The sequence below is a fragment of the Callorhinus ursinus genome, unplaced genomic scaffold (assembly GCF_003265705.2).
Source record: "Callorhinus ursinus isolate GAN/ISIS: 27379988/994484 unplaced genomic scaffold, GSC_fseal_2.0 scaffold10, whole genome shotgun sequence".
NCBI classification, from domain to species: Eukaryota; Metazoa; Chordata; class Mammalia; order Carnivora; family Otariidae; genus Callorhinus; species Callorhinus ursinus.
In genome coordinates this window covers 54,491,800-54,504,528 of record NW_027397072.1, presented here as the reverse complement: position 1 = coordinate 54,504,528, position 12,729 = coordinate 54,491,800, and the positions used below count along the sequence as shown (strand labels likewise).

The 12,729-nt window shown below is 38.2% G+C and overlaps 1 protein-coding gene across 1 annotated transcript in view; it reads right to left on the bottom strand.

Moving 5' to 3' along the window:
• Nucleotides 1–426: 426 nt before the first annotated feature.
• Nucleotides 427–12,729, bottom strand: part of PPP3R1 (protein phosphatase 3 regulatory subunit B, alpha) — a 71,923-nt gene continuing 59,620 nt past the window's right edge. Inside the window, exon 6 of the mRNA XM_025868561.2 lies at nucleotides 427–2,547. Coding sequence (XP_025724346.1) covers nucleotides 2,500–2,547 — 48 coding nt within the window. The 3' untranslated portion in view covers nucleotides 427–2,499. The remainder of the gene's footprint in view (nucleotides 2,548–12,729) is intronic.

Sequence of the window (12,729 nt, the reverse complement as noted above, 5' to 3'; positions counted from 1 at the left end):
GAGACGCAAGTGTAGGAATATGTTTACGTGGGGTGGCCAGAAGCGTCGTCCCTGTGGAGCCAGGACATACCTGAACAGACCTGGTAGCATCAGCTGGTGGGGTCTCTGGTGGGGGAGATGGTACAAAGGCCCACAGCAGAAGCAGGCCCAAAGTTCCAGGAACCACGGAGGCGAAGGCAGCTGGAAGCAGAGGAAGGGGTGAGTAGTAAAGCGATGAGGTAGGGCTTTGTAGGTTGTTGTAATGACTTGTGTTTTTAACCAGTGATAAAACAGATTTATCTTTACTTTGGCTTATAGTCAAATATTAAACATCAATTTATCACGTTATTTTTTAAATCCAGAAGAATGGAGAAAAGACTACCCCATGGGGGAAAAAAAAGTATCTAATGGCCGTGGAAGCTCACCAAAGACGATTGTGAACACAAGCAAGTTTCAAATATTTTATTTTCTTATTCATACAGTAGGAAGTTTTCTAAAGATCCCACAACATGACATCTCATGCAGAAGAAAAACTAAACATTCAACATAACCCCCCCCACCCACACTAAAAAAAAAAAAAAAAAAAGGAAAAAAAAAAAAAAAAAAAAACCTCATTCCCCAGTAAGGAAATAATGTTTGCACTATTTTTCTGTAACGCCAGCCAAGATATGCACAAGCAAGAGAAATAGAAAGCATTTGCTAAAATATTTGTAACAAATACTTATGTACAAAAAATTCACAAAAGACTAGTTCCCCCTTGAAGCAGAGCACATGGCAGTTGACACTGGAACAGATCAAACCACTGGCTGGGATTATAAGCCACGTACTGATCCAGAGGAAGAAAGTTACATGTAGTGGAGATTTTCAGTTTGAACATTAACATTTCCAAAGTTTGGCAACATTATCTTTTAAAATTATGCAAATTATGTAAACAAGAGGTACATTTTAAATTGATCTACATGCAAAACTCCATGTCATGCAAGGACACCAAGCACCGGGATTTTTCTCTCACAGACAGAGCCCATGATGTGCAGCACTTAGTTGAAGGAACAGCGATGGCAGGCAGGTGTGCCCAATTTAAGATCATTTACCTTGATTCGACCTGCCCTTTTCCACTTACGATTATAAAACTGCTTTTCTAGAAAAACTATACCGGGGAAGACTACTGTCCTAGAAAGCTAACCAAAATGTTTTCTTCCAGCCAATAGTACCTTTGCAGAAAAGGGAAGGGATGATATCAAGTGGTGGAACATGATATGCTACTTTTATATCACACATTTAGTAAGTTAGCATCCATTACAAATATGGGCAAATCAAGAAAGAAAACCATCATGCACTCTCTACGCCTTGTGGTAAAGAAATTCAAGAGGTATAAATTTGGATAAAATTTTGCTTCTTCCGTGGCATACAGATTAGTATGACTTCTTCCATTTAAATCACAAATATATGTGGGCGTTCAGATACATACATGCACATTAAGTATCACCAGTTTTTTAGGTGAGCTGCAAGCCTTCTGAAACAAAGGGAAATTTATGGTTCAAAGGTAAGTTTAATGACAAAATGATTATCTACATACTGAAACGAATGGACAGCCTAAGTAGTTACGTGATTCCTTCAGGTTATTACTAAGAAATGTCTAAGGAAAATCGTGATTGCCTCAGATGGCTTCTGGCCTTTCCACAACTGGTAACTTACATTGACTCAGGGACATTTACTAAATGTATTGGCTCCTAGTTAAATAACGAAGCAGCCACAAGCCCTGTGCAGTTACTATACGAACACAAGAATGAGCTCTTGGCAGGAGCACTGCACTACACTTTCTCCTCAAGCAGAGATGTAGTAAAAGCTACTCAGCAATGAGACACAGTCCCTGGAAATATATCCATAGGTAGAAAGAAAATTACACACTCCTTTGTTACAAAAAATGTAATTAAGGTAAATAATAGGACGTTAACAAATGCTTTGTCAATCTCTCAAAGGAGAAAGCACAGGAAAAGGAAAAAGCTGGCCTAACACCCGGCTCAAATCGTACAATTTTCTATCTATATATAAAACTGTGTGAAATAAAAGTAAGGATGTTTTATGTTCTGCTTGGCACTTTTGTACTCTATCATTTTGTTTCTGAATCAAGTAGATTAAATTAAAGCCAACCTACTACACATATAGAAAGCTACATATATCTATATATAAATATTTACATATGTATATATAGATACTTTCTTGTTATAAAAGATGAAGAAAAATAAATTAAAAAGCCAACCCCTTCCCTTTCTTCACCACATTGATATGCTCTTTTCATGTTGCTGTCCTTCAGACTTTAAAGTGCTACACTGAGTTATTGAGAGAATTAGAGTTCAATAACACTTAAGTTGGCTTCATGAGGCTCGTGTTGGAAAATGTGGCTTCACAGAGAAAAATACTTCCATTTAAATACACAGAGAGCATTGCTGGACGTCTTGAGCAGATCTTCAGAGATGGAGAAGAAAGCAAAAGTGTTGGGTGGTACTCTTTAAAAAAGAGTCACACATCTACCACCATCTTTTTGTGGATATCTAGGCCACCTACAACCTGCAACAGAGAGGAACAAATCAAGCTTAACCATGACTGAAAACTCCTTTTTACTGATCTAACCACCTTAACCAAAATTACAATATAAAAAATACACTACTTTAACTATTTTCAGAAGTTGGCGCTTTTGGGTTTTTTTGTTTTTGTTTTGAAACCTGTACTGCATCTAGTTAGAATTTTCATGGCAGCTTTCTCCCAGGATAACTGGCATTTTCTTGTGTTCTAGGACAACTGTTGGCAAACTTAAAAAGCCAGAGAGTATTTTAGGCTTTGCAGGCCACATGTAATTTCTCTTGCATTTCCTTCTCCCACTTTTTTTTTTTTGACTTTTTTTTTAAAGATTTTACTTACTTTACTTTAGATTTTACTTATTTTAAGATTTTTTTTTTTAAAGATTTTACTTATTTATTAGAACACAAACAGGAGGAGGGGCAGAGGGAGAGGCGAAGCAGACTCCCCACTGACCCCAGAACTCGAAGATCATGACAGCCAAAGGCAGATGCTTAACTGAGCCACCCAGGTGCCCTTCTCCCACTTTTTTTTTTTTTTTAACATTTTTTTTTTTTTTTGACAGAGAGAGACACAGCGAGAGAGGGAACACAAGCAGGGGGAGTGGGAGAGGGAGAAGCAGGCTCCCCGCTGAGCGGAGAGCCGATGTGGGGCTTGATCCCAGGACCCTGGGATCATGACCTGAGCCGAAGGCAGACGCTTAACGACTGAGCCACCCAGGCGCCCCTCTCCCACTTTTTCTTAACACTTTAAAAAATGTAAAAAACTGGCCTAAGCTCAAAGACACACAAAACAGGTAATGGGAAGGATCTAACCCACTCTGTAGTTTGCCAACCCCTACTTTTTATAGTAATAACCGGAGATTATCATAAAAATTTATCCTCAAAATCCAAATATGGGCTTCACTGTCAGTCTATTCTAGAAAGTATTAAAAAGTAACAAATGAATAAAATTGTCTGCACGTTATTTTCCCATAGGCTTGAAGACATGTAGAGTTGTTACAGACATCTCCGTGAATAATGACGTTTATTGTAAACAATAAACGTATACAAAACAATAAAATGTAAACATTTATTGTAAACAATGTTTATTGTAAACATATTGTAACATGTAAATCTACAAGTTTAATTACCTGTATTGTTTGGAGGATAGATTCTATTAAGTACAACCTACCTAAAGAAAGTATGTAAGTCACAAATGTTCACAGCTTGATGAATTTTCCCAGATTAAACACCCAAGTAACTAGCACCCAGACCATTACCAGGACTCTTCTGTGGCCCCCTTCCAGCCATCTCCCTCCTCCAGCCCTACCACACACACACACACACACACACACACACCCACCCACCCACCCACCACGGTGACTTTAACAACCTGGATTAGTTGGAGATCTTGTTTCACCTAACATGTTTTTGACAATCCATGTTGTGTATAACTGCATCTGTATTATTTATTTTTCAATGTAAACTTACTTTAAAAGTTTATTTGAAAAATAAAGCTTAAACAGCCAATTAGTGCTACACCTTCTGCTGTGAAAACATCAGTTTGCTACCACCCTGCCCTCATTCTCTATTTCCTTTTACATAGAGATGATCATTTAGACTTTTCAGCTAATATTCAGTATTTCCCTATAGGTCTCCAAATAACATTCCTACGTTGCCTTCTCTTGGATTTAAAGTTGCAGGCATTACCCACTGACTTCCCACCACACAAGAGGAAGACTGAGTTCTTAAACACATACACACCCCTCCCATCCATCTCCTACCCCGCATACTTCCCGCCCCAGCCTTCCAACAGTTAAATCTTCACTTTGATTAGACAGAAATTCAACATTTTAATTATGACTATATAAAATACTATTTACAGCAAAACAATTGCATACTGCACATTTGTTTTGCTACAGGTTTATAATTATCTTTTCCTTTGCTGGGTATCTATGTATTCAGTCTCAAACTTCTGTTCTAAATCCGTTCAAATATATGATGTAATTCTATCAATTTTATTATCTTGAAATCATTCCCAGAGCTTTCCCACCTGCTACAATCTAGGCCTGTCATCTCTGGACTTTGCTTCACCATCCCGGAAATTGCCTTCTCTCATGTTGGACCCTCTGCTTCCTAGACCCCACATTATCTTTTTTGATTTACAACCTTATTACCGTGGAAGCACATCTTCCAGTAGTTTCCCAAAAAGGGAAGCGTTGCATTACCAGAAAATGTCTTCATTCGTCCATCTAGTTTGAGTTTGTAGAGAATTCTAGTTTGGAAATACATAACTGTCCCTCAGAATTGCAAAGGCAATGCTCCATTGTCTTTAAGCTTCCTACTTTGCTGTATAGCAGAGAAGTCGGCTGCCCTGATGTTTTTTGTCTTTGTATAAAGCCCCTCCCTACTATCCCTCTTCCCCTGGTCTTTGGAGTTTGTAGGACCATCTCTTTGTTTCCCATTTTAAAATTTCATGACATTGTGCCTAGGCCCAGAGTAATTTTATATACTATGCTAGGTACTCAGTAATCCTTTCAGACAGAACGCTACTTTTGGTTCATTACTTCTGATTCATTTTTAATGACTTCATTCCCTCCATTTTCTCTCTGGAAATACTAGCATTCAGGTGTATATAAAACAGGTGTATATGCATCTCTAAATTTAAACTTCCAAGAGTTCTCATATATTACTCAAGTTTTGTTTATAAAGGATTCAGTATATTATATCCCTGAGAATGACAGATTTTTGTCTTACTTGTAGAGGTAGAAAAATGGAAATATGCTTATCTTTACTTAGTCCCCCTACCCCGACCCTCACCCCCCAATCTATGCCTCCTGTTTCCCAGCCTACAGACTCTACACTTCACCCTCTCCAATCTCCCACTATAGGGCAGGAGAGTCTGAAGAGTAGGAAAGGAGATCAATCTAGTGTGCTAAATACTTCTTAAAGAGACTAAGCAATTCTGTTTTTAGCCTCGCCTTCATCCCCACTTTTACTTGTGCCCCCAATTTCTGAGCCTTTCAGGGATTCTGCATTATAAACCAAGTTGCTTCTCAGCTTTCCAAGTTGACAGCTTAGAATTCATTTTTTTCTCTTGTTAAAAGTCAGCTTACTTATAAAGCTGTTGAATCTAGTTGTTATCCTCCCTCTTTGTCCTGTGGGTTCATGAACCTTTACTTTTTAATTTCACTGGAGTTTGGAGAGCAAGCAAAAATAAATACAGTTCACCTTTGAACAGCACAGGGCTCAGGGATACCAACCCCCCCACTACGCAGTCAAAAATCCATGTGTAACATCTGACTCTCCCAAAACTTGTAACTACTAATAGGACACTGTTAACTGAAAGCCTTGCCATTAACATAAACAAAACATTTTGTATGTTATATGTATTACATACTGTATTACAATCAAGTAAGCTAGAGAAAACATTAAAATCGTAAGAGAAAAAAACACGTACAATACTTTATCGAAAAAACCTACACATTAAGTAGGCAAGTGAAGATCAAACCCGTGTTGTTCAAGGGTCAATTGTACATGTGTTCAGGTCCCAAGTTTAATCCTGTCACTAATCATTTCTATTTTCTCTGTGTATGTGAACTATTCTGAAAATGTTAGAGGAGGCAAACAAGCATGTCATCTCTTAAAGTAACTTCCCATCTCTTTCACTGCTACAGCTTGAGAAATCAGAATAAAAGGGACTCAATGAAGCTGAAGTTATGGGCTTGATAGATATGAAGTTGGTTTAGACACAAAAATTTTGCTACATTCCTGAACTTTGCTCCTCAAAAACACAAAAGCAATTTATCACAAATACTGGAAATGAACTCAAATCATAAGCTTATGTCTTCAGTGTACATAGCATCATTTCTATACCTAAAGAAATACCTTAAAAATTCTTAAGATTTGACAGATGTATTTTAATTTCCTTCCACTGACAAGTGATTTATATGCAACTTTAATTTATATTTTATATTTACTAAATATAAATGGGGACTTCATCTCTATACATCTCTTCCACATCACTCTGGGCAAGTTTTCCATTTTTATTTTGTTCCCTCACGGCTTAGGATTTCTTCTTTCCTTCTTTTAAAAACTGGCTATCTGTGCTGCCACTACCAGCCTGGTTTCCTGTCACACTCCATCTGACGCTAGTCCACGGAGTATTTCTGTGATCTTTGGCGATGAAGAGACGGACAGATGACAGACCCCTGTAGCAAGTACCACCTTGCAAAAGTTCAAAGTCTCAAAATCTCAGGCTTAACTTTTTTTTCTAATTAAATTCAATTAACATACATTATTAGTTTCAGAGGTACCAGACAGTGATTCATCTCAATATAACACCCAATGCTCATTACATCACATGCCCTCCTTAATGTCCATCATCCAGTTACCCCATCCCCCCATCTCATCCCCTCCTGTTTGTTTCCTATGATTCAGTTTCTTATGGTTTATCTCCCTCTCTGATCTTTTTTTCTTCCCCCTCCCTTCCCCTATCTATGCTACTGTTTCTTAAATTCCACATCTGAGTGAGATCATACAATTGTCTTTCTCTGACTTATCTGGCTTACCATAATACCCTCTCGTTCCATCCACGTCGTTGCAAATACCAAGATTTATATTTTTTTGATGGCTGAGTAGTATTGCATTGTATATAAATAAAACACATCTTTATCTGTTCATCTGTCGATGGACATCTGGGCTCTTTCCATAGTTTGGCTATTGTGGACACTGCTGCTATCAAGACTGGGGTACAGGTGTCCCTTCGGATGACCACATTTGTATCTTTGGGGTAAATACCCAGTAGTGCAATTGCTGAATCGTAGGGTAGTTCTATTTTCAGCTTTTTGAGGAACCTCCATACTGCCTTCCAGAGTGGTTGCACCAGCTTACATTCCCACCAACAGTTTAAAAGGATTCTCCTTTCTCAGCATCCTCACCAACATCTATAGATTTCTGACTTACTAATTTTAGCCATTCTGACCAGTGTGAGGTGGTATCTAATTGTGGTTTTGATTTGTATTTCCCTGATGCCCAGTGATGTTGAGCATTTTTTGTGTCTGTTGGCCATTTCTGTATCTTCTTTGGAGAAATGTCTGTTCATGTCTTCTGCCCATTTGATTGGATTATTTGTTCTTTGGGTGTTGAGTTTGATAAGTTCTTTATAGATTTTGGATACTAGCCCTTTATCTGGTAAGACATTTGCAAATATCTTCTCCCATTCTGTTGGTTGTCTTTTGGTTTTGTTGACTGTTTCCTTCGCTGTGCAAAAGATTTTTATCTTGATGAAGTCCCAATAGTTCATTTTTGCCCTTGGAGATGTGTCTAGCAAGAAGATGGTGCTGCCAAGGTAAAAGAGATCGCTGCCTAGTGTTCTCAAGGATTTTGTTGCATTCCTGTCTCACATTTAGGTCTTTCATTCATTTTGAGTCTATTTTTGTGTATGGTGTAAGGAAATGGTCCAGTTTCATTCTTCTGCATATGGCTGTCCCATTTTCCCAACACCATTTGTTGAAGAGACTGTCTTTCTTCCACTGGATGTTCTTTCCTGCTTTATCAAAGATTAGTTGACCATAGAGTTGAGGGACAATTTCTGAGTTCTCTATCTACTGATCTATGTGTCTGTTTTTGTGCCAGCACCATACTGTCTTTATGATTACAGCTTTGTAATAGAGCTTTAAGTCCAGAATTGTGATGCCACCAGCTTTGGTGTTCTTTTTCAACTTTCCTTTGGCTGTTTGGGGTCTTTTCTGGTTCCATACAAATCTTAAGATTATTTGTTTCAGCTCTGTGAAAAAAGTTGATGGTATTTTGATAGGGATTGCACTGAATGTATAGATTCCTTTAGGGAGCATAGACATTTTAACAATTTGCCCTTCTAATCCATGAGCATGGAACATTTTTCCAATGCTTTGTGTCTTCCTCACTTTCTTTCCTGACTGTTCTATAGTTAGTCCTGAGTACAAATCCTTTGCCTCTTTGGTTAGATTTACTCCTAGATATCTTATGGTTTTGGTGTAATTGTAAATGGAATCAACTCCCTAATTTCTCTAATTGTCTCACTGTTAGTGTAGAGAAATGCACCTAATTTCTGTGCATTGATTTTATATCCTGCCACTTTGCTGAATTTCTATATGAGTTATAGCGATTTGGAGGTGGAGTCTTTTGGGTTTTACACATAGAGTATCACGTCATCTGTAAAGAGTGACAGCGTTGTTCTTGGCCAATTCGGATGCCTGTTCTTTCTTTTTGTTGTCTGATTACTGAGGCTAGGACTTCTAGTACTGTGTTGAACAACAGTGGTGAGAGTGGGCATCCCTGTTGTGTTCCTGACCTTAGGGGAAAAGCTCTGTTTTTCCCCATTGAGAATGATACTCGCAGTGGGCTTTTCATATATGGGTTTTATGATACTGAGGTATGTTCCCTCTATCCCTACACTGTGAAGAGTTTTAATTGAGAAAGGATACTGGGGTTGCCTGGATGGCTCAGTTGTTAAGCATCTGCCTTCAGCTCAGGTCATGATCCCAGGGTCCTGGGATTGAGCCCCACATCGGGCTCCCTGCTCAGTGGGAAGCTTGCGTCTCCCTCTCCCACTCCCCCTGCTTGTGTTCCCTCTCTCGTTCTGTCAAATACATAAAATCTTTAAAAAAAAAAAAAAGGATACTGTACTTTGTCAAATGCTTTTTCTGCATCTATTGAGAGAATCATATGGTTCTTGTCCTTTCTTTTATTAATGTAGTGTATCATGATTGATCTGCAGATGCTGAACCACCCTTGCAGCCCAGGAATAAATCCCACTTGATTGTGGTGAACAGTCTTTTAATGTACTGTTGGATCCTATTGGCTAGTATCTTGGTGAGAATTTTTGCATCCAATTTCATCAGAGATATTGGTCTGTAATTCTCCTTTTTGATGGGGTCTTTGGTTTTGGGATCAAGGTAATGCTGACCTCATAAAGTCTGGAAGTTTTCCTTCCATTTCTATTTTTTGAAACAGCTTCAGAGGAATAGGTATTAATTCTTCTTTAAGAATTCTTCTTTAAATGTTTGGTAGAATTCCCCTGGGAAGCTGTCTGGCCCTGGACTCTTGTTTGTTGGGAGATTTTTGATTACTGCTTCAATTTCCTTGCTGGTTATGTGTCTGTTCAGGTTTTCTATTTCTTCCTGTTTCAGTTTTGGTAGTTTATACATCTCTAGGAATGCATCCATTCTTCCCGACTGCCTAATTTGTTGGCATATAGTTGCTTTTTTTTTTTTTTTAAAGATTTTACTTATTTGAGAGAGAAAGACACAGTGAGAGAGGGAACACAAGCAGGGGGAGTGGGAGAGGGAGAAGCAGGCATATAGTTGCTCTTAATATGTTCTTATATAATTGTATTTTTGGTGTTGGTTGTGATCTCTTTCATTCATGATTTTATTTGGGTCCTTTCTCTTTTCTTTTTGGAAGTCTGGTCAGGGGTTTATCAGTCTTACTAATTCTTTCAAAAAAACAGCTCCTAGTTTTGTTGATCTATTCTGTTCTTTTGGTTTCTACTTCATTGATTTCTGCACTAATCTTTATTAATTCTCTTCTCTTGCTGGGTTTAGGCTTTATTTGCTGTTCTTTCTCCAGCCCTTTAGGTTAGTAAGGTTAGCTTTTGTATTTGAGACCTTTCTTCTTTCTTGAGAGGCTTTTATTGCTATATACTTCCCTGTTAGGACCACCTTTGCTGCATCCCAAAGGTTTTGAACAGTTGTGTTTTTGTTTTCATTTGTTTCCATGAATTTTTAAAATTCTTTAATTTCCTGGTTGACCCATTCATTTTTTAGTAGGATGCTCTTTATCCTCCATGTATTTGAGTTCTTTCCAAATGTCCTCTTGTGACTGAGTTCAAGTTTCAAAGCATTGTGCTCTGAAAACATGCAGGGAATGATCCCAGTCTTTTGGTACTGGTTGAGACCTGATTTGTGACCCAGCATGTGATCTATTCTGGAGAATGTTCCATGGGCACTAGAGAAGAATGTGTATTCTGTTGCTAGGATGGAATGCTCTGAATGTATCTGCGAAGTCCATCTGGTCCTGTGTGTCATTCAAAGCCCTTGTTTCCTTGTTGATCTTCTGCTTAGATGATCTGTCCATTGCAGTGTGTGGGGTGTTGAAGTCCCCTACTATTACTGTGTTATTATCAGTGTATTTCTTTAATTTTGTTAATTGGCTTATGTAATTGACTGCTCCCATGTTAGGGCCATAAATATTTATAATTGTTAGATCTTCTTGTTGGATAGACCCTTTAATTATGATACAGTATCGTTCTTCATCTCTTATTCCAGTCTTTGGTTTGAAATCAAATGTGTGATACAAGGATTGCTACCCCAAGCTTTCTTCTGATGTCCATTAGCATGATAAATGGTTTTCCACCCCTCACTTTCAATCTGGAGGTGTCTTTGGGTCTAAAATGAGTCTCTTGCAGACAGCATATTGATGGGTCTTGCGTTTTTATCCAATCTGATACCGTGTGTCTTCTGATTGCAGCATTTAGCCACAATTCAGAGTAACTATTCAAAGATGTGAACTTAGTGCCATTGCATTATCTGTAAAGTCACTGTTTCTGTACATTGTCTCTGTTCCTTTCTGGTCTTTGTTACTTTTGGGCTTTCTCTTTGCTTAAAGGATCCCCTTTAATATTTCCTGCAGGGCTGGTTTAGTGATCACAAATTCTTTTAGTTTCTGTTTGTCCTGGATGCTTTTTCTCTCTCCTTCTATCCTGAATGACATCCTAGCTGGACAAAGTATTCTTTGCTGCATATTTTTCTCATTAAGTACCCTGAATATATCATGCCAGTTCTTTCTGGCCTGCCAGGTCTCTGTGGACAGGTGTGCTGCCAATCTAATATAAGTTACCTTACCAAAACCTTGTAGGTTACGGACCTCTTGTCCTGAGCTTTCAGGGTTTTTATCTTTGTCTCTGAGATTTGCAAGTTTCACTATTGTATGTCTGGCTGATGACCTATTTTTATTGATTTTGAGGAGGGTTCTCTGTGCCTCCTGGACTTGAATGCCTGTTTCTTTCCCCAGATTAGAGAAGTTCTCAGCTATAATTTGCACCAATATATCTTTGGCCCCCACCCCACCTCTCTCTTTTTCCTGTTCTTCTGGGATCCCAAATATTCTATTTTTTCACTTTATGGTATCACTTCTCTCTCGAATTCTCCTCTCATGATCCAGTAGTTATTTATCTCTTTTTCTCAGCTTCATTATTCTCCATTTTGTCTTCTATATCACTAATTCTCTCTCTGCCTCATTTAGCCTAGCAGTTAGAGCCTCCATTTTTTATTTCATCTCATTAATAGCCTTTTTTATTTTGACTTGATTAGATTTTAGTTCTTTTATTTCAGAAAGTGATTCTCTAATGTCTTCTAGGCTTTTTTCAAGCCCAGCTAGTATCTATATTTATAATCGTTATTCTGCACTCTAGTTCTGACATTTCTTATATCATTGGGTCCCTGGCAGTCAGTACAGCCTCCTGTTCTCTTTTTTGAGGTGAGTTTTTCCGTCTTGTCATTCTTGCAGAAAGTGGTCACTTTTCTATCTGTAGAATTGCAGCAATTCTTTTCCTACATCTCCAGCTGAGTTTGCAGGTGTTCTGAATGATTTGATAGTATCTAGCTGAATTCCTGGGGCCAGACAAAACTAAGGTCTCCTACTTCTCCACCATCTAAACTCCTCCCCCTCCTATTCAAGCTTAACTCTCTCCCAAAAAGACCCAGTCTTTTCTTTAGAGTACCACCCTACTTTTTCAAACAACATGCAGACAGCATTCCCTTGAGATGAAGGAAGATACTTAAAGGATAATATGAACTTCTACTTAAATGCCAAAGTAGCAACTTTAGTCCTTCCATGACACATAACCACAGTCATTTGTTTTTCCTTCTGTGGTCTAAATAAGAAAAGAAAGGGAGGAGGGAAATCTTCCTATTAGAAGCATCCAATCATAACTGAAAAATTTCAAAACCTTTTTCTTTGTTATTTTTGCCTCTCCTGGATTCTCTAGCATCTCTAGCTTGCAGTTAAAACTTATAATACATCAAAATGCTAGTATCTTTGCTTTAGGGGCAAAGTAGTGAAAGAAGATGAGTGGCTGTGTTGCTGTTTGGAAGCAGTGATTGAGGCAAAACTCTGGATGTACTGAAGAAAGGCAATAAACTAGAAGGTA